At 39.3% G+C, this 22,117-nt stretch overlaps 2 protein-coding genes across 6 annotated transcripts in view; one reads left to right on the top strand and one right to left on the bottom strand.

Annotated features, from left to right (window-relative positions):
• The window catches only part of NCOA1 (nuclear receptor coactivator 1), a 308,570-nt gene extending 293,968 nt beyond the window's left edge, over positions 1 to 14,602 (top strand). For 3 of the 5 annotated variants that reach the window (XM_081326949.1, XM_081326951.1, XM_081326950.1), the window contains 5 exons: positions 729 to 1,131; positions 2,269 to 2,443; positions 3,027 to 3,210; positions 5,118 to 5,204; positions 12,943 to 14,599. In XM_081326949.1, the coding sequence (XP_081183075.1) occupies positions 729 to 1,131; positions 2,269 to 2,443; positions 3,027 to 3,210; positions 5,118 to 5,204; positions 12,943 to 13,110 (1,017 nt within the window). In that variant the 3' untranslated portion in view covers positions 13,111 to 14,599. Of the gene's footprint in view, positions 1 to 728; positions 1,132 to 2,268; positions 2,444 to 3,026; positions 3,211 to 5,117; positions 5,205 to 12,796; positions 12,854 to 12,942 lie in introns of all 5 variants that reach the window. The other 2 variants (XM_081326952.1, XM_081326953.1) reach the window with 2 other exon arrangements.
• A 3,803-nt stretch (positions 14,603 to 18,405) lies between these two features.
• Positions 18,406 to 21,849, bottom strand: PTRHD1 (peptidyl-tRNA hydrolase domain containing 1). Its single transcript, XM_081312767.1, has 2 exons — positions 21,516 to 21,849; positions 18,406 to 20,087 (listed from the first exon to the last, which is right to left on the bottom strand). Exons 1-2 carry the CDS (start codon positions 21,717 to 21,719, stop codon positions 19,917 to 19,919), a joined length of 375 nt encoding a protein of 124 aa, XP_081168893.1. The 5' UTR covers positions 21,720 to 21,849; the 3' UTR covers positions 18,406 to 19,916.
• Positions 21,850 to 22,117: the final 268 nt, after the last annotated feature.

Below are 22,117 nucleotides of genomic sequence, written 5' to 3'. Positions count from 1 at the left end.
CTTGCTATGTTTCCAGATATTATTGATTTATATTTTCTAATCTCCCTAAGGAGTTGATGAGATCTATAATATATTAAATCTCCATGGATACATAGTTAAATGATATAATCCCATGCTTATAATAAGCCTAATGATATAATAGAGGAGCTTTTCATAAGTGTCCTTGAGCAGAGCATAATAGCAATTGCAGTTCCCATATTCCATGTCCTTCACACAAGTATATTATCTCCATATCTTGAACCTCCATTTAACCATGGTGTTTAACGACCATTCCTATTCTGTTATGGCAAAATTCAGGTAATTAAGCAGTTTTTAAACAGTGCATGAATGAGTAAGGTATTGTGAATAAGAAAAATAGCCATGGGAATAATATGTATACTTCTGTCGTTTGACTCACTTGATTGAGCTGTTTTGATTATTCTGTGCAAGCATCAGTTCCTAAAACAAGCATCTATTCATTTTAATGTCTTTATCAGTAATTTAGCTTTTTTTTTTTGCTTGTACATAGAAGCTAATAGGTACTATATCGCTACTATTGGTTCCCCTTTCTCTGCACTTTTGCATAAAGAGGTGTGAGAAGTGGTGGAAAACAGAGTGTTGAGGAATGTGACTAGTGAGAGCTTTGTGAAAGTTCCTTAACAAAAGCACTTGATATGTCCAAACTTTTGAGGAAGTGGCTTTTCATCTGAACACCACCAACACTGTTGTGTTTTCTTCTTCCTCCTCAGCCCCCTCTGAATGCACAGATGTTGGCTCAGCGTCATCGTGAACTTTACAGCCAGCAGCATCGACAGAGGCAACTCATGCAGCAGAGAGCCATGCTGATGAGACAGCAGCAAAGCTTTGGGAGCAATCTCCCTCCCTCAGCTGGGGTTCCGGTGCAGCTGGCAGCTGGGCGCCTTCCCCAGGGTCCCCCACAGCAATTCCCTTTCCCCCCCAACTATGGTACGAATCCTGGAAACCCCCCTACCTCCACCAGCCCTTTCTCCCAGCTGGCACCAAACCCCGAAGTGGCATTGGCCAATCGTAGCAACATGGTGAACAGGGGGATGATGGGAAGCGTCGGAGGACAGTTTGGCTCTAATATGAACCCACAGATGCAACAGAACATATTCCAGTATTCCGGATCAGGTGTGTCTCAGTCTGTATCTTTTAAGGAAAGTTTGCTCTGTTGTGACGTGCTGAATGTTGGGAAAGGTGATATTTCAGTTAGTTGACACAATTTCAGGATGTGAGGGTTCAGACATGTTCAGAGGTTTCTGGGTAAACATAGAAGTATTTATCCAGAAAGTTAAAAATGATTTAAAAGAGAGGCATAATAGTATCTGCTTGATCCCTGTAGTCTCTAGTGAAACACATTTAGGGTATGTGTAATACTTGACAGTCCTGCAGAACCCATTAGATGAGAAGTGATACTGAATTCTGAAATGGAGATGTAGAAGTTGAAGCTACATCTAGCAATAGCACTTAGACTTATATATCACTTCACAGTGCTTTACAGCAGGGGTCTCCAATCTTGGCCACTTTATGACTTGTGGACTCCAACTCCCAGAATTCCTCAGCCAGCATGGCTGAGGAATTCTGGGAATTGAGGTCCACAAGTCATAAAGTGACCAAGGTTGGGGACCTCTGCTTTACAGCCCTCTTTAAATGGTTTACAGAGTCAGCATGTTGCCCCCAACAATCTGGGTCCTCATTTTACCAACCTCAGGAGGACAGAAGGCTGAGACAACTTTGAGCCAGTCAGGATCGAACTCCTGGCAGTGAACAGAATTAGCCTGCAATACTACATTCTAACCACTGCGCCACCACAGCTCCTGTAGATCCCAAAATCCTTGTGTGTTATGCCCATAGCCACTCCAAAACCTGCAACATGTTCCAAAAACTGCAGCATATTGTCATCTTAAATGGGACACGAGGGAGAAATATAAAATCTTATGAATTTTATTTAATTTGGCTTACATGAAAGTACATTTAATTAATTACATTTAATTAAAGCTGACAAATCTCTCAAAAGCGAAAATAGAGCTCTTTGTCTGAAACGTTACGTACTTGTGATTTAAATGAATATCTTCACCATCTCCACCCCACTCCAGAATGCTTGCATCTCTCAACCTCTTGTTATTGTTAATGGGTAGCTACATGTGTTTCAAGCTCCAATTCTAAACCAATACTGATTTGAATAAATCAAGTTTATGGCATAAAATATTGTGGTTGTCATTGTCCTGTGAATTAACCCAGTTACCTTTTGTTGTTGTTTCATTTCAGGAATGGGTCAGCAAGGTGAAGCAGCTTTTGCCCCATCACTCAGTCCTAGTAGTCCCTTGATGTCCCCTCAGATACCTCCATCTCAGAGCCCCATGCTGCAGTCTGCCCCACCCACACCTGGGTATCAGTCACCTGATATGAAGACCTGGCAGCAAGGAACTATGGGGAACAATACGTAAGCCTAATTCTCAAATACAGATGCTCATAGCTTAACCTTTAATACCAACTCTTACAAAGCTTTTTTGATATCTTTTGACCAGACACCCCTGCCTGCTCAATAGTTAGACAACTTAGAATTTGCAGTGAGGATGATGAAGGTGATGAACTACCTTGATGCTCCATTCCTCAGAGCACACGGTTGACAATCCTTGAAACCTGTAATCAACTATACTTCGATCCACTTTATTATTGGTTTCCTGGTATTCCTTCAAATATTTTTAGGCTGGACTGGTCAGATTACTGTTATTAACATTTTCTAGATGGTATGATATAATTCACAAATGATTTTCCTGTCTTCTTTTTCAAATTTTATTATTAATTCAAGGTAGGAAAACACTTCAAATGATCATTTCAGATAGATCATAGCAAATCTGTTTTGGATGGACCAGCTAGTTTTGCTCTTCTGAACTGATGCAGAAGGATTGAGAATAATATGTAATTTGTCTGCTGTACAATTTAACATGTTTCTGAAATTGAGCTGGTTTCAAAAGAAACCTATCCCAGTATGTAATTCCTGTTCCTCGTTCTTTCAAATGCAGTGTATACGGCCAGGCTGGGCAGACTCAGCCTTCCTCAGCTCAGCAGGGAATGTATAACAACATGAGCATCACAGTCTCCATGGCCGGAGGAAATGCCAATGCCCAAAATATGAATCCAATGGCTGGGCAAATGCCAATGAACTCATTGCAGATGCCTGGCATGAACCAGCTATGTTCTGAGCAGGTCAGTGTATCCAGATGTGTCTCCCTTCCTCTCCTGTGGACTTAGCCAAAGAGTTGTCTCAAAATATTAGCCCTTAGTAAGACCACACTTGGAATCCTACATACAGTTTTCGTCATCTATTTTAAAAAACATGTAGAAACTCTGGAAAGAAAAAGAGCAGAAAAGAGCAACAAATATGATTAGGCGGCTGATGGCTAAAACATATGAAGAACAGTTGCAGGAATTGGGCTTATCTATTCTAGTGAAAAGAAGGATTAGGGATGACATGATAGCAGTGTTCAATATTTGAGAGGATGCCACAAAGAGGAGGGGGTCAACCTATTTTCTAAAGCACCAGAATGGATGGAAACTAATCAAAAGAGAAGCAACTTAGAACTAAGGAGAAATTTCCTAACAGTGAAAACAATCAACCAGTGGAACGGCTTGCCTTCAGAAGTTGTGGATGCTCCATCACTAGATGCTTTTAAGAAGAGACTGGCAGCCACTTGTCTGGAATGGTATAATTAGCATATACTGGTTTTTAGCCTTGGAAATCTGACCCTTGTACACTTCTACCCCTTGCTGTCTCCTATTCCTTACTGTAAAGTTTTTTGACGTTCAAGATAGCAGATCCAGTTCTGCTGAAGAATTTAATAGATTTCAAGATGACATGACATGACTGTAAATGTTCTAAGGTTTTGCAGCTTTTGCCTCAAAGTATATCTTAAATCTAGGGATGCAGTGGCTCAGTGGGTTAGGACGCTGAGCTTGTCGATTAGAAGGTCGGCAGTTCGGCGGGTTGAATCCCGAGTGCCGCGTAACAGTGAGCACCTGTTACTCGTCCCAGCTTCTGCCAACCTAGCAGTTCGAAAGCACGTAAAAATGCAAGTAGAAAAATAGGGACCACTACGGTGGGAAGGTAACAGTGTTCCGTGCGCCTTTGGCATCTAGTCATGCCGGCCACATGACCACGGAGACGTCCTCGGACAAGCGCTGGCTCTTCGGCTTTGAAATGGAGATGAGCACCGGCCCCTAGAGTCGGAAATGACTAGCACGCATGTGTGGGGGAACCTTTACCTTTACATCTTAAATCTAAGCTGAGGGTAAAAAAAGCATAGTTTATACATTAGGAATTCAGAGTTCACATTTGAAGATTTAAGGTGCTCTTAGTGCTCTTAAATTTGAAGATTTAAGGTGCTCTTGTCAGGCTTGTAAAGCAAAGGTATAATCTGCCCAGCAGATTTACTCAGTTTGTGCTTCCCTTCCATACTCCGCATATTCCTATAAACAGCAATGAGCAATGCTTAAGTTGTTTAACCCCCGTTGAGTTGTTTAACTGCCTAAAATCACTTCAAACAGTGACATGGACAGCATATAAATTTAATAATAAATAAATAGATGAGCCAAAATGCTTTAAAAGACGAAGGACTCCTGCCTTGTTAAAGGGTTGGACTTGAAGACTTCCAAGGTCCCCTCCAGCCTTCTGATTCTATTCTAAAGAACTCCAGGTTGTTTCCTCTCCACTGTTTTGCGTATTTTGACAGTTTTTGTAAGCTGCTTAGAGTTGGGGCAGTTTGATGGGGCATAAAATCACAATAATAAATACATGAGTAAGCTCAGAGCTGAGGAGCTGATGGTATTTAAAACAGGAACCATTTGGAACAAGCCTGATCAAGAAATATTGTTTTCATTGAATTATCAAGCACTGCGCTAACTTGCTTTTTCTGTCCAGATACCATATGCAAAGCTTTTCCTCAAGCCAGGGAAGACAGATGTTTGTAGTGAATTGGTCACCTGAGATGATGCCTGCAGCTCCCTTTGATTTTGAGTTTTCATTTGTCTCCTTTCTCCTGTGACAAGCTTATTAAACAATTTTTAATTTCTCATCTTGTGCTGATGACTTGTTGTCTTATTGATGCTGTTTTCAGGTAAACGACCCAGCTCTCAGACCCACCGGACTTTATTGTAACCAACTTTCCTCCGATCTTTTGAAAACAGAAGCAGACGGAGCACAGGTCAGTAAGACATTCCTAAGGCTGAACTCTGTTGGGAAAATTTAAAGTGGTTGCTTTGTACTGCATCTGAGGATATTCTCAGAGAGGCAGTAGGATTCTGGCCACAAACAACAGAGCCAATTCAGTTCCAAAAAGCTTCCCAAAGTCTGCCTAGCTTGGAATTGCATTGAAAGTGGGCATCCTTTACACATCCTGAGATTTGCATTGTGACACACTGGCAAGCAGTTTGTTTATTTTCATTTAATGTTGAGTGAAAATTTCCAGGACAGATGATTTTGCAAAACAAAAGCCTACTCCATAAGATTCTTCTGATTTTTCAGACAATATTCCTGTCCTAGCTCCTTTGTACCTTGTCTTGCTTTTTGGTTTCAGAGCTACTGTATATACAAAAAGAAGCATACTTATTTTATTTATAATATTTTATGAGCCGTGGTGGCACAGTGGTTAGAATGCAGTATTGCAGGTTAACTCTGCCTACTGCCTGGAGTTCAATCCTGACTGATTCAAGATTGACTCAGCCTTCCATCTTTCTGAGGTTGGTAAAATGAGGACCCAAATTGTTGGGGGTAATATGCTGACATTATAAACTGTTCAGAGAGTACTGTAAAGCACTACAGAGTGGTATATAAGTCCAAGTGCTATTTCTATTTTTTGTAACCAGTGAATTTCTCTTTCCTGTTTTGCAAAATCAGACATGCCTTTTCTAAATCTCAAGGAAACAAACACAAACTCCCATGTCTCGGCTATAAATTTGACTTATGATGTGTCAGGACAGAAGAATTGTTCCCAGTAGAACACATGATACCGGAAAGCCTATAAGTGGCAAAAGCTAAAACTGAATCTCTACTCTTGAGTCAGGCAGACCAGCAGTTCCCATAAGGTCACTAGAATTAATAATTCTTATCAGTAATCGCAAATGCAATAAATGATGAAAACTGAATAACTAGAAGAGCAATGCCACCTAAAATTCTCCTTTATGACACTCTAAAATTTGAGTTTTTAAACTTTCGTTCCGAACGCAAAACACAATTAACATTTAAGTCAGCCTATCCAAGGAGAGCATTCCAGAGATAAGGGACTGTAAGACAGAAGGTGATTAATCTTAAGCAATGTAAAAGCCTGATGAACATTCTCCAGTGACGATCTTAACATCTGAGCAGGGGGACTTGGTCACAAGGAAAACTTTAAAGATCAGAAACTTGGAAGTCAGCACTGCTTACTATTGAAGACTGGAATTAGCTCCATATGCCCAATCTCCATTTATCATACTGCTGCCATTTTGCATTAACTGCAATTTCCTACTGTTTTCAGGAGTGATCATAACAAACCACACTATGCAATAAAGGAAATAATAGGTAAATATCTATGAGAAATCTATTGAAAAGTCACCACAAGTATAATAAAAATGTCAGGTAGCATCTTCAGATTGTAAACTATTCCTTAATGCAGGAGGGAAACATATCCCAATTTACAAGGTAGATGCTCTATTGACCAACGGTAAGTTCAATTTTGCCAAGATTGAGTTTATGTTTATTAGCCTTCATCTAGGCCAGTGATGGCAAACCTTTTAGAGACTGAGTGCACAAACTGCAACCCAAAACGCACTTATTTATCGCAAAGTGCCAACACAGCAATTTAACCTGAATATTGAGGTTTTAGTTTAGAAAAAAACAACTCATACATTAACATCTTCTGTCTTAAAAGAAAAACACAATAACAGAGCTTTCAATGATACAAACAACTTTTTATTGAAAGGTAAAAGTTTGCATTTGGCATGCTTTTGAACAATTAATATGATTCTTGCTGTTGTATGCATGCTGATAATTTGTCTAATCTTGGCTCATACTTTATTTAATTTAATTTAATTTAATAATATTTCTATACCGCCCTTCTCCCTGAGGACTCAGGGCGGTTCACAGGGCAAGAATGAAATACAAAGTTACAAATATTAAAAAGAAATTAAATAATTGAGAGCAACACATGCAGCACTCAGGTCATCTGTTAGTCTGTTTCTGGTGTCAGATTTGATATAATTCAAAGCTGAAAACAGCTGCTCACAAGCATAAGATGATCCAAACAAAGTAAGGAAAGCAATCCCAAGTGTTTTCATTGACTTAAAATTATTTGGCAGAGAATTCCACACTTTAAGAATTTCATTTTCAGAACTAACTGTGCTGTGCTTTGTCATCCCTTCTATCTTCTCAAGTGTTTCACGCAGGTTATAGAATTTATTTTTCCATACAGAGCTTTCTTGAAATTCCAATGGCTCCATTTCTAGATTTCCTAAATCTAACCAGTGTAAGCAGGAAAGATCAAGGGTGGTCTCCATCTTATGGAACTGTAAAAATCTGTTACTAAAATTCACCTTTGCAGCTGCTACAATGCTAGAAAATTCCTTGTAGATTTCCTGAGGCTTGTAGGATTGTCTGCAAATGTTGTAGAATTTCCTAAATGCATTTTTAGATTTGGAAAATATTTTAGCTGCCCACTTTGAAACATCCTTTCTGCTGTTTTACCTACACCTTGTAGTTGTTTGTTCAGTATATTGAAGTGTAGTGTAAAATCTGTAAAAAACATGAGGTTGGTAAGGCAGGCCATATCAGTGAGCTGTGGACATTCCTGCCCTTTTTCATTCATAAACAGCCTAATTTCATCCAAGAAGGCTACAAATCTCTCCAGGACTCATCCTCTGCTCAGCCACGGGACATTATTGTACATAAGTAAACAATTATACTGTGACTGAACCTCCTCAAGAAGTGCTTGAAACTGTCAAAAATTCAGAGCACTAGCCATGATGTAATTCACCATTTTTGTGACATCTTTAAGGACATCGTCAAAATTTGTTGCTGCTTTCCCTGGCACAAAGAGCTTCTTGATGTATTGATGTTTTGTTTCTTTAACAAAGAACTGTATGAAACCAGATGTTGCCCCCACTATAGAAGGTGCCCCAACACTAGTAATTGAAACCACTTTTTCTGGTCTTATGTCTTGTGACAAAAAAGCCTCCATCACAGCATTGTAGATATCTATCCCTTGTGTTCTTTCAAGCAAAGACACCAGTTTCACCAGCTCTTCTCTCATGATGTTACCAATAGCATAATGCAAAATTACTGCTAGCCTTGCATGATTATTTATATCTGTGCTTTCATCCAAGCACATGGAGTAACAGGCTGCCTTTTGTAAGTCAGTGGTGAGCTGCTAACATCACTTGCCATGCGCTGGATATGATCTTTAACAGTATTTCTGCTAAGTGGCATCTCAGAGATGCGTTGAATAATTTTATTCTTGTTTGGGAAATCATGAAAAAAGAGAATTACTCCCAGACAACATGGCCGTTTTGATAATATCCCCATCAGAGAGGGGCTTACCATGTTTTGCTAGGCACAGTGAAATTTGAAAACTGGCAGCTGTCAGATGATTTGTTCTGGAAAGATAGTTGCAAAAACTAAGATACTGGGAATGATATTTTCTCAATTTCCCTTCAAGAAACTCTTTCCTTTCATTTTCACCAAATTTGGCAATACTTTGGTGTCAAAGTGCTGTCTGACACTTGATGTGCGACACTCAACACTTTCATTACACAGAATACATAATGCTTTCCCATTGCATTCAGTCACTCCAAATGACTCTGTCCAGGCCTCTTGGAATGATCTTCCACTATCTGTTTTTGCATTTTTTTTGCTGTACTCATTTCTGGGTGTCTACAAAAACATAAGATTTTTAAAAATGAAGCATCCAATACCTGCTGGGCTCTCTCACTCCCGCTTATTTCCAGGTACGTGAGCACCAACTTCTTCCTCACTGATGTCACCCAAGCCACTGCTGCTAATAAACTTCTTATCCAAAGGGAGGCCTTGGGGAAATTGGATTCCCCCTCTGTGAGCAAATGGGGTGGTTCAAAACGAAGCAAATTTGCTGCGTTTTCAAGCATTACATTTGCACACAGATGGAGTTCCCCATCTCTCCAAGATCTCTGTTCAGATAAAAGGTGTTTGAGCGCCTATGGGAGCCATGGAAATGCAGTGAACTCTGTGCTGGGGCGATGGCACGCATGTCCACAGAGAGGTCTCTTACTGCCCCCTCTGGCACGCGTGCCATAGGTATGCCACCACTGATATAGGCTATTATGAATCCCAAATTACCATTTCACCATTTCCACAATATCACCTACATTTGACGGAAAGGAAAACAAGAACTACATTTTATGTCTCCAAACAGGCTTTCTTTCTTGGCTTTCTTTCAGCATCATTACCTATCAGAACAGAGAAAGTAGTTTTAGAACAACAACCAAACTGATATGAACCTAAAAAAATCTAGCTGCTGCTTCATAAAAAAAGGGGCCAAAATGTCAGATATAAAATGGAATGAGAGCCTTGAATGCTAATTTATTAGAAGTCATATTCTAATTTAAATTGACTATTTTAAACCCAATCCTTGCCTTCATATTTTAAATGAATTAATAATCCAAATATTTTAAACATTTTTTTTTCATGGAATTGATCCAACTGCCATTTTTTTGTGTGGGATTTTTAACAAAAGGATTTTTCAGAGTTCTTTTGTGGCTTAAAAACAATGTAAGACAGTCTTTCTTAGCTTGATAGCTCCCTGTTGTTGGAAATTATAATTAGAAGATATGACACCAGGTTGGAAAAAGCTGGTGTAAGCAATGGTTATCAGATTACCTAACAAGATTCAACACAATCTGCTGAACTAATCAGTCCTTCATCATGATTGTCTGAAGCATTCATTAAGATACTAGTTTTATATGCAGTTTGAAGTCCTTTCAAGAATTCAATATTTAAAGATGTTTGTTCATTTTACCTAGAATTAAATAACAGACGTGTACAGATTGCACAACAAATGACAAAATCTCATTTTCCCACAGCATACAAACATGCTATTTTATAATCAGTGTTTGGGTTCATATACTAATTGTAACATAATAAAAGTTAATTTGATTTTGGTATATAGCACATTCTATGAATCTAGCCAATACCTTAGCATATCACTGTTCCAAACACATGGAGATTCTTCACTAAAGCTTAAGGAAAGCGAAGACCCCCTTTCAAATTAGAAAAGCTACTTCCAAGTCTATGAAACTGTTCTCTATTTCAATAATGGATGAAAAATGGTAAATTTGAATCTTGATGTTTATTATATTACCTGTTTACTCTATATGCAAAGAATCAGTGCTGTCTAAGCCCATCTGTAGCGAATGGGTAGGGTGTCAAAGCGTAATGCCATGTGATAACTGCAAGTACTATAATAACTCCTTCATTCATCTGCTTGATACTTCCATGGATGACCCCAAAGGTTTTTTTGTTTTTTGACTAGCTTTACCAGACAACTTTTTGCCAGAGTCTCAACCTGGAATAATACTTGCATAGATATGTGGGTCTATGAGATTTATGACCAGGACTGAGATCAGAGAAGTCACCCTAGCAATACTCCAAATTTTGCAGGCTTCATATTCAGGCACACCCATAAACCGAAAAATACTTAGAATTATTGAATCATAGGGCTGGTGGGGACCTTGGAGGTCTTTTAGTCAAACCCACTGCCCGAGGCAGGAGTTCTTATGCTACCGCAGACAAATGGTTGTCCAATCTTTTCTTAAAAACTTCCAGCAATGGAATAGCCACAATTCTGAGAGCAAGCTGTTCCATTGATTCATCATTCTCGCTGTCAGAAAATTCCTCCTTACTCCCAGGTTGGATCTCCCTCAAATGAGCTTCCACCCATTGCTGCTCGTTACTTTTATCAGTACTATTTAAAATATAATCATTCCTAAATTGATGCTCTATCAAAATGGTCTGCTGTTAAAAGAGATGGGAATTAGCATTAGTTGGGAAGATTTTTTTTATTAAAGACTGAGAGGCTTTCAAGGGTCTTGAGAGGAAGAGGATACTCTACTGTATAAACAGTAAAACAATAATCCCACAAATCATATCATAAAATCCCAAAATGGATTTTATGCCATCCATAATGGATTTGCAAGCCGTTCCATAATGGAATGGATGCACCCAAGAAGATCTGCTCTAACCTCCTGTCACTGGCACCTTGGGAGGGTTCATTGCCGCGTCCCCACTTGCAATTGGATGGGTAGGTTGTATCCTAAGCAGATGGTCTGTGCTTCACTCCAGCTGCAAATGCTAATTTTTAAAATAGGTGTCAGTTTTTAGCCTTTAATGTTTTCATGCAGTGAAAACAGAATTTCAACAATGTGGATGTTCACACTGATTTTGGAACAGAAATGACATGCGTACAGTGGCAACGTATACCCTGATTTACCCAAAATGTATGTAAACTGCTTCCTATTCAACTTCTTGAAGTGGTTTGCAATAAAAATTCAATAGAAAGCATATCTATTTAAAAATTAAGTTTATTTTGGAGACAGTCAATATTTGTAGGTTTTTTTCATAGGGAAATTGTTAAATGGACAGCCTGTGAAAACAAATTTGCATAGGTTTGTGTGTATAGGCAAGCTTAGTGATAAATAAATGTTCCTCTTGTATTCTGAACTAAGTTTCAGGTATAGGCTTATTAGGTAGATTAGTCTGAATATAAATATATTGGCTACTTTCTAGGTCTCTTATAAAGTTTATTAATGTACTTTAATTGAAACATTTTGTACTCCATGCTAAATGCATGCTAAGAATATGCTTATACCCATGTATACAGTTTCCAGGACTTGCACAATTTACACATCTGAAGTAAGAGCTTGCTAGCACAGGGGTCCCCAACCCGCAGTCTCCATGGACCGGCACCAGGCCAGAAACTGGACCACGCAAACAAACAAAGCCCTATCTGTGGGATGAGGCAGCATATGAAACCATGTCCCCCTCCAGTCCGCAGAAAAAAACTTCTCTTCACAGAACCGGTCCCTGGTGCCCAATAGGTTGGGGGCCACTGTTAAAGCAGATTTAAATTATGAAATTTTATTTTTAAATGTTACCGCACTCTTGAGTTAATTTCTTTTAATTTCATACCCTCCCCTATTTCCCCATACTACCTATTTAGGATTCCTAATATTAGTTGCCAATTCTTGGGCTCTGCATGCATACATTCATAATCTTTGTGTAGCTTTTATTATTGTGTAGTTATTTTATCCTGCCTTTTATTATTTTTATAAATCACTCAAAGTGGCAAACATATCTACTACTCTTTCCTCCTCCTATTTTCCCCACAACCACCAATGTGAGATGAATTGGGCTAAGCGAAAGTGTCTGGTCCAAAGTCACCCAGCCAGCTTTCCTGTCTTAAGGCTGGTTAGAATTCAGTCTCCTGATTTCTAGCCTGATGCCTTAACCACTAGACCAGGGGTAGGCAACCTCGGCTCTTTTATGACTCATGGACTTCAACTCCCAGAATTCCTGAGCCAGCTATGTCCATGAGTCATAAAAGAGCCGAGGTTGCCTACCGCTGCACTAGACCAAACTTAGTCGTCTTGTCCCCATGTTGTCCTCCTTTTCCCCCCCCACGACCAAGAACCTTGGAACCTCCAGGGTAGCCCATCTTGTCTTGAATGCAAGAAGATGTGAATTTTTTACCTAGCTCTGATCCAAATGAGTGCAGCGGTTTTCTTTTTGTAGGGCAAGAAGACAGAAGAGCCTTTCTCTGTGGTGACTACAGACTAGAGGAATTCTCTAGTGAGTTTCCACTTCACCGTAGTACCCAGTCCATCTGCCCTGGGGCCTTTTCCCACGCTTGGCTAACTGTTTCTTTTGCATCCTGGCAGGTCCAGCAGGTCCAGGTGTTTGCTGATGTGCAGTGTACGGTCAACTTGGTGGGCGGAGACCCTTACCTGAACCAGCCTGGCTCCGTGGATGCACAGAAAGGCAGCACAGCCTCTCAGACCCCCCAAGCCCAGCAGAAAAGTCTTCTTCAGCAGCTACTGACTGAATAACCTGCTTTTCAAAGGAATGTGAAATTTAAATAATGACATACAGATATATAAATATATATATATAAATATATATGTATATTATATATTTTTCTGAGATTTTTGGTATCTCAAAAACGTGCAGCCATTCTTCAGCTCTTGTAGTATATGGAGCAGGGGGTGGGGAAAAACCCTCCTCCCCTTTTGGTTTTTTTAAACAATGATGGATTTCAGCAAAGTGAGAAGACAGAACCATTGAGCCAAATTTTACAGATTATCCTTATTTTTATAATCAGTTGCTGGCTTCTTATCCCAGAAGGACATTACTAGTGGGGTTGAGGGTGGGGGTGGGAGAGCAAAACGGAAGGCATGTTGCTGTGAGGTGGAGGAGGAGGAGAAGGGGTTGAAGTCTCAGTTTCAGCTGGATCTGTCACTGATTTGCATCTTCAGTAAAGCAGGAATGGGCAAATAATTGTGCACGCTCATCTCTTTTTTGGGAAGGGATGTTCCTTAGCTGTTCTTAAACATGTACGCCCTTGCTCACTGCTTGCCCCCAATTCGTTTGTGCAGTCAGCTTTTCTTAGCAATTGTGAGTTTGTCAGTTTTAAAGAAAAATAATATTAATAATATTAATAATAAATATTTTGCCCCACTGTTTTTTTTTCATGTTTTATGCTGGTAGACAGCCTCCTTAGTGACAAAGAGGCCTTTGTAGTATATGAACAACAGATCGAGTGAGAGTTCCTATGAAAACTAATATAATTGTTAAAAATAAAACATGTAAATCCATTTGGGGGATAATTGCAATTATTTTTAGGGGGAGAGGAGGAAGTGGCTCTGAAAGCAATGCACCAAGTGCATCCCACCCATTTCCGTGGGATTTGTAAGAGAGACAATTCTTGTCAAAAATGAAATGGAGGCAGTGCAGCAGAAATTCAAGGTGTAGTTCTGGCCACTATTGTAGATTTTTTTTAAAAAAAATAGTGATTCAAATTGAGCAGTCAGCACTTGTTTTTGATTCTGTTTAACAGCCAAGGTAGCATAAAACTATTTAAAATAATACGGATTATGATTACAATAAAAAGGCGCTTCTCTGTGGAATGGGAGACAAGTTAATACTTTCCCCCCCCTCAGGCCTTTTAATGTAAATAGCTCAGACTTCTTGTATAAATTGGTTTCTTTCTCTTTTTAGTTGGGGATTGCTCTTAAATAGCATTGCTTTTGGAAGGGATGGGGGATTTCTTTCTTTTCTCTCTTTCTGAAATTTTGTTGATGTGTGAAAATAAAACTGTGTAGCTTTTGTTAAATGAATTTGCAAGAGTTTAAAACACAAAGAGACAAACCTAATGGCTGATGTTGCATTATTGCTTACAAAAGGTGTGGACTTACATTTTTAACAGTCTGGAAGAGACACAGGATCATGAGAGGAAGGGGATGATAATAAAAGACAGCTTGCTCAGCAGGTGACTAACAATAGTTCAAGGCACCTCTAAGATGCATAGATCTGCCCTAGATGGTGGCATTCTAAAGTTCAGATTTTCTCTTACTTGTACCCATGCGGATTTAAAAAAAATAAAAACTAGGAGTGTGTTCACTGCTCAGACCTGAACTAAATACCAAAATCCAACATTCTGTCTTGCCACTCTAACCATGCAAGGGTTTGGTTTTACAGAAATCAACCAGCATCGATGAACTATCAAGAAAGGATTAAATATATTTATTCTAATGAACATGCCTCAATACTGTAGCACTGTACAGCACCTAGCCAAATCTTGACTGATCTTTAAAACGTCAAGCAAGATTAGGTCTAGTTAGTACTTGGATAGAATATCAAGAAATTGAAAGACTGGAAAAAAAATCTCAAAAAGTAGCAACAGTCCTTGGTTGTATAAACAGGGGCATAGAATCAAAATCACGTGAGGTATTAGTACTGCTTTATAAAACCTTAGTAAGACCACACCTGGAATAGTGCATCCAGTTTTGGTCATTACATTACAGAAAAGATGTTGAGACTGTGGAAATAGTGCAGAGAAGAGCAGCTAAGATGATTAAAAGACTGAAGACTAAAACATACAAAGAACAGTTGCAGGAATTAGGTATGGCTAGTCTAAAGAAAAGAAGGACTAGGAGTGACATGATAGCAGTATTCCAGTGTTTGAGGGGCTGCAACAAAGAAGAGGGGGTCAACTTATTTTCCAAAGCACCTGAAGGCAAGACAAGAAACAATGGGTGGAAACCAATCAAGAAGAGAAGCAACCTAGAACTAAGGAGAAACTTTCTAATAGAACCAGTGCTTTTTTTGTAAAAAAAAAAAAAAAAAGTGCTGGAACTCACACACGTCATACAACCCGCCTTGCCTACCCTACAAGGTTCCATCCAAAAAAGGTGCCGGAACTCAGTTCTGGGCGTTCTATGACAAAAAAAGCCCTGAATAGAACAATTATCCAGTGGAGCAGCTTGCCTTCGGAAGTTGTGGATGCTTCATCTCCGGAGGTTTAAGAAGAAACTGGACAGCCACTTGTCTGAAATGGTATAGGACCTCTGCTTGAGCAGAGGATTGGACTAGAAGACCTCCAAGGTCCCTTCCAGGTCTATTCTGATTGATTAAACATAACTGTATATTGTAACTGGGAGAACTCAAGCTTATTTTATTTTATTTATTAAATTTATATGCTGACCATGTTGCATTTATGCAAATTGAAAGAGACTTAGCTTTTCTTTTCTTTTTTTTTTTGTAAACTTCCATGTATCCCAACTGGAAGAGGCTAATAACTAGCTGGGCCTTTCTGATCTATTCTTTAGGAATTATGGTTCCAACCATGCCAATTTAACAGACTAACAGTTAGAAGGGCCCTTGGAAGTCTTCTAATTCAACCCTCCACTCAAGCAAGAGACCATATACCATTTCAGACAAATGGCTGTCCAGTTTCTTTTTACAAGGGTCCAGTGATTCAGCACTCAGAACTTCTGAAGGCAAGCTGTTCCAGTGGTTAATTGTTCTCACTGTCAGGAAACTTTAGTTCTAGACTGCTTCTCTCCTTGATTAGTTTCCAAGCATTGCTATCATGTCACCCCTTATCCTTTTCACTAAACTAGACATATCCAATTCCTGCCATCGTTTTTCATATCTTTTAGTCTCCAGACCTCTGATCATCTTTGTTGCTTTTTTTCTGCACTCTTTTGGGGGCATCAACATTTTTTTTAACCAAAATTGGATGCAGGATTCCAAGTGTGGTCTTACCAAGGCCTTATATAGCAGTACTAACACTTCACGTGATCTAATTCTATCCCTCTGTTAAAGCAGCCTGGGATTGCATTGGCTTTTTTGGCTGCTGCCACACCCACAAAATTTCATTTTGTTAGATAGAACTGTGTGGCTGTCGAGATCCATCTGGATCTTGAGCCTATCTTCTGGGTGTTGTCTATTCCTGCCAACTTGCTGTCATCTGCAAATTTGATAATTCCTCTTTTATTCCCTCATCTAAATCATTTATGAAGATATTGAAGAGTACTGAGCTTAAGAGAGAAATTTGGGGTATCCTGCTTACTTCCCTCCATGTACATATAGTTTCGTTATAAGACTACAGTTTGAGTGCAGTTTGTCAGCCGGTTATGGATTCATCTGGTGGTGATGCTGTCTATCCCACATTTTGCTAGCTTACCAAGAAGTAGGCTGTGATTTACTTTGTCAAATGCCTTATTGGAATCCAAGTATACTATGTCCACAGCCTTTCACTGGTCCACTTAGTCGCAGCATGATCTGTTTTTGACAAACCTATGTTGGCTTCTGGTTACAATTTTGACTTGCTTCTAGGTATTCACAGATCTGTTGCTTGATTATCTTTTCCAGGATCATCCTAGGTATTGATGTCAGGCTAATTGGTCTGTGGTTTCCTGGATCGGGTTTTTCTTTTGAAGATGGGAACTACATCAGCTCTTTTCCAGTCCTCTGGTAGTTCCCCAGTGCTCCAGGATCTTTGAAAGATATAGTTCAATGGTTCCAAGATAATGTCTACCAGCTCCTTCAGAATTCTGGAATGTAATCCATCAGGTCCTAATGACTTGAACTCATCTAAGTGGACAAGTGTTCTTTTACCATTTTCTTACCTATTTTAATCTGAATTCCTAGTCTGTCCTTTGGGAGTTGTTTTTGGGAGGTTGGGCTATTTTTTTCCTGTGAAGACAGATGCAAAGAAAGAATTAAGCAGCTTTCCTTTATCCCTGCTGCCCGCCACTTCCTTGCCATCTTCTCCCACAATTGGATGGTTTCTTTTGACTTATTTTTTATATGTTGAAACTTTTTTTTATTTAGATATTTGTTGTGTCTTAGTTCATTCTGAGCCTTAGCTTTCCTGATTTCATCTTTACAGATTCAGGCTATATGCTGTTATTTTCCCTTAGTCGTGTCCCTCTTCATTTTTTATTTTTGTCTTTCTATGTACCAGAGTGTTGTTTGTGCAACTGTGCTGGTTTCTTCTTTCAGTGGTATTGTGCTCTTATGATGCTTTTATCATGTTATTTTTATTATTTCCCAAGCTTGAGTTGTTTTTCTTTTAAAAATTTTATCCATGGAATCCTTCCCAAGCTCTAAGTTTGTTGAAATCAGTTCTTTTAAAGTCTTAAGACTGTTTTGCTTATGTCTACACTATGTTGAATTCTAATACAATATGGTCACTCTCCCCCTGCAACTTTAACCCCCTCTTATCATTTCTTTTCTGTTAGTAAGAATTAGGTCCTGTATAGCTGACCTTCTAGTTCCCTCTATCTTTTAGATGACAAAGTTGTCAGCTAGGTTGGTCAGGAATCTATTAAGTCAGACTTTGTCTCCCAATTGATGTCAGGGTAGTTAAAGTTTACCATTTTTACTGTTTCCTACATACATTTGTTAAATGTTTAGAAAATGTTAAATCTATTTTTTTTCCTTCTGGGTTGTCTGGCCTGTAATATACACGTGTGACATGTCATTCTTTTTTCTTTTTATATTGACCCACGTGCATTTTAGGAAGCTTTCATCCTTGGTTTTATGCATTTCCATAAAGAAGTAGCGATTTCTTACATATAATGTAATTCCATCTCTTTTGGAGCTATATATTGGCTCGTCTATTGTCATTCACAGTATCACAGTACTGGAAACTACTCATTATCACTTCACTTAGTTTAATTCATCCAAGTTTACACATATCTAATCGACAGTTTTTCAGCCGTTGATTAGCCAATCCTGGTTCTGCTGAGTGGCTATGAAAGCAGCCCCAAACCACAGCCATAATAAACCCATAATCTTCTTCAGCAGGAGGCTAACAAAACATTTCAACACAGACCGTGATTTCAATATGGAATTTTTACAGTGCATTATTCAATACATCCACTTGGGATATACAGTATAAAATCAAAATAACTGTCTTAAATGTATTACATGCTATTTAGTTTTTGCAGAAATATTTTTCTGCTTTAAAGTACATAGGACTGTAGTTCACTACTTTATGATACATTGAGTTGTAAAAATCCATCCTACATGTCAATGGGAACAATTCAATATGATAGGTGTCTTCCATTCAAGTATCCAGGAGTCATTACCAGCCAGATTAGACTGCAAATTTACCAATCCATCAGCATTCTTCCCATAATAGCAAAGTGAAGACTAAGTCTACAAGGAAGACTTAGAGGATAACATAATTTTTTTCCTGCTGCTTCCCAACAACTGATATTTACAAATTTATGTAACTACTGATCCTGGCAGCAGAAAAAAAAAGTTATGAACAGGGCCACTGGCTGCATTTATATAATGGATTGAATAATGAATTGTGACATTCTAGCCTAGTGTGTTGCATGAATAGATCCGGTTTTATGGGCCAATGCAAATACACAAAGTTGATCTAATCAATTCAGTTATGATTAAATTACAATCAAATATGTCATGCAAGCATAGTAATAGATTCTCCACGAGTTTGTCTAATTCCTTTTTAGACGAGAGTTGAAGACCATCATCACCAATTTGTGAAAGAAAATTTCATACTTTTACTATGTATCAGGCAAAAGAATTCATCTGCTTATCCTGGATATCCTATTGTTCACCTTCAGTGCATAGCACACTTCTACAGTATTATCATACCTTGCTAAATGGAACCATACCTAACATTCACCTATACATAGAAATGTCTCTTTGTAGCTCTTTGAAATTCCTTATCATTTCTATCATCCTGATATTATCACTGCTCAACCCTAACTCCACATTTGCAAATAAATTTTAAAATGCAGATCTCAAAATAATTATTGAAACTATTTTCTTAACACATGTAACAAAGTGCTCCTAAGAGGCCTCATCTTCTTTATTCATGAGTTTTTATGTTTTTATTGAGATTTTGTCAAAAGCTTTCTAAAAGCTCAGAAGGGTTCTTTCTGCATCTATGAACTACCGCTATAGTAGTATTAGTGCAGATAAATGAGAATATTTTGCTACCCAAAATATTTCTTAATCTAAATCTATCCGAATAAGAATCAAATATTATTTACTTATTAAATTTATATGCCACCCATCTCATCAATAAAGCAATTCTGGGTGATTTAATACCCCGAATCCCCTCTTCAATAATATTAAGGCACCCAAAGTTTCCTCCTAAATTGAGAAAGCTGTGTTAGGCTGTACCATGAGATGCCTTGCCTCCTAATGATATGAATCCATTATTTTTTTAGTATCTTTATGAAATACTCTGATTGAAGTAAATTCTTGCATCTCACAATGCTCCTATTATATTGCAAAGGGAGACTGAAAAAAACCAAGTGAAATATACTTTTATCTGGTCAACTGTGCTCATGGCTAGAGAGAAAAAGGATCATTTCAAGAGTTTGAAATTCTTTAGATGATGATGTACATGCTCCTTCAGGTAGGGACGGAGCGCAATGCAAGTTGCTATGTTTTCTGGTTGTTCTATCCAGACTTTATGATCAATGCCATTCTGTTGCAGTCTGTCTGCTAATGTACTCAAGGCACACTCATCTGGAGCCTAAGAAACAAAGGAAAACAATCTCAGTGCAATATAGAATCAAAGATTGCTACAGTATTCACTGGTAACCTGTCTTGGTAAAGCTACAATGACCAACAACTCCAAGAATTATCTGCTTAACTGAAAACAGCAAAAAGCATCAATTGTACTTTATGTAGTAAACTGTAACAAACTCTTGTTTTGAAGATAATTAGAGATGGCAATAACCACAATTCAGTCCATACAAATGCACTGAATTTTATGCCGTAATATTGTGCTGTGATTGGGAAGAAATTACAGATGTCACTGCATCTTAATGCCTTAGAAACCGGTAACATGTTTTATTCACATACACACATATCCATCTCTCAGGAGCTCTTGAAGCTGAATATGCATTAAAAATAGCATCACACAAGATTTTATCTGTCCGTTCCTTTCCTCCACCATTTGGATATAATCAAAGCTACAATGCAAAGGCTTGGATCCAAAATGTCCAGTCCAATCTCCTGTATGCAGTTTTGCCGATTAGAACCCCCTAATTCGCAAAGTAATATTTTTTTTTACAAAAAATAAGGGGGGAAAATCTGTTGAATTCCAAATCTTATCTGTTAGATTCCAGAACATCGTGGCCAGAAATCTATGTATTTATTCAATAATCAGATATTTCCATTTATGCTCTCGCTACTCCTGTTTATTATTATTATTTGGATTTATGGTTTATGGTTAAAGCCCATTCTAGAAAAACAGTTCCATGGTTTGACTCGGCAGCAACCCTTTCAACTTCAGTAATCGCTCTCCAAAGGAGCAGCAACCCTTTTACGCCTGCTAAAACAGAAACGATCGGCCTCATGGCACTTTCAAGACTAACGTAGGCCCTTCCCTTCCCAACCAGCTGAAATAGGGAAAAAGCAACAGCAAATATAGGGAACATCAGTTTGGCGAAAACTTGAAGAAATCAGGATCACGCATGGGAAACCTATTAAATACTGCTTTTCAGATTCACAGGTTAACGCAGCCACGTAATACAATACCACTGGTACCGCCCGTTTTTGCTTTTTTTTAAATTACATTTATATCCCGCCCTTCTCCAAAGACTCAGGGCGGCTTACAAGCTTAGCAGTAGCCTTCATTCTATGTATATGCCTGCTTGTTAGGGCTTTCACACACACCCCAAGCGGCATTATTACAAAGTCAGCTTAATTGCCCCCAACAATCTGGGTCCTCATTTTACCTACCTCGGAAGGATGGAAGGCTGAGTCAACCTTGAGCCTGGTGGGACTCGAACCTGCACTAATTGCAGGCAGCTGGTGTTACTTAAGGAGGCATTAGCCCACTGCTCCACCAAGGCTCTTTTTTTTTTTTTGCAGGGCTGGTCTGGGGAATTCTGGGAGTTGAAGTCCACCCGTCTTCAACTTGCCAAGGTTGAGAAACACCGTTAGGCATGCTCACCTCCAGCACCACGGTCCTCATGCTGCCATCCTGGGCTAGATAAGCCGCGGTGTCTGGATGCTCGTAGTACGCGTGGACCACGGCCAAGGCCGCGTGGCAAGCTTGAGCCACCGAGGCCCCCAACGGCCACGAGAAAGGCTCGCCTGACAAGTCGCCCCTCAGTACCACGTATTGCACTAAAGAGCGCGCCGCCGCCGCCGCCATCCTCAAGCCGGAAATGAGGTAATTCCTAAATGAACTCTGGGAAAAGGATAAATGAAGGGAGGCGCCCGTTTCCGTACAAGAGAATAATTTAAGGCAGGGGTCTTCAAACTTGGCCCTTTTATGACTTGTGGACTTCAACTCCCAGAATTCCTCAGCCAGCTTTGCTGGCTGAGGAATTCTGGGAGTTGAAGTCCACAAGTCATAAAAGGGCCAAGTTTGAAGACCCCTGATTTAAGGAGTGGGGTTAGCCATCTTGCTGTACGGCGTCAGCTGAGGTAGAGCGCCCGAGGGGTAGACTCACTCGCGAGTCATTTCGGGAAGAAGGAAAAGTCTCGCCCCCAGTGTCCGGATGACGTACTTCCGAGGGCGGCGTGTCGTTGCTGGGCGGGAGTTTTGAA

Source organism: Vipera berus (genome assembly GCF_964194415.1).
Source record: "Vipera berus genome assembly, chromosome: 1".
NCBI classification, from domain to species: Eukaryota; Metazoa; Chordata; class Lepidosauria; order Squamata; family Viperidae; genus Vipera; species Vipera berus.
This window is presented reverse-complemented; position numbering and strand designations above follow the sequence as displayed.

Excerpts from the sequence above, each read along its gene's own strand:
- PTRHD1 (XM_081312767.1), bottom strand. The coding sequence starts at position 21,719 with ATGGCGGCGGCGGCGGCGCGCTCTTTAGTGCAATACGTGGTACTGAGG. Across the intron at positions 20,088-21,515 it reads TGAGGACCGTGGTGCTGGAG|GCTCCAGATGAGTGTGCCTT; the intron begins GTGAGCATGCCT and ends TTTGTTTCTTAG.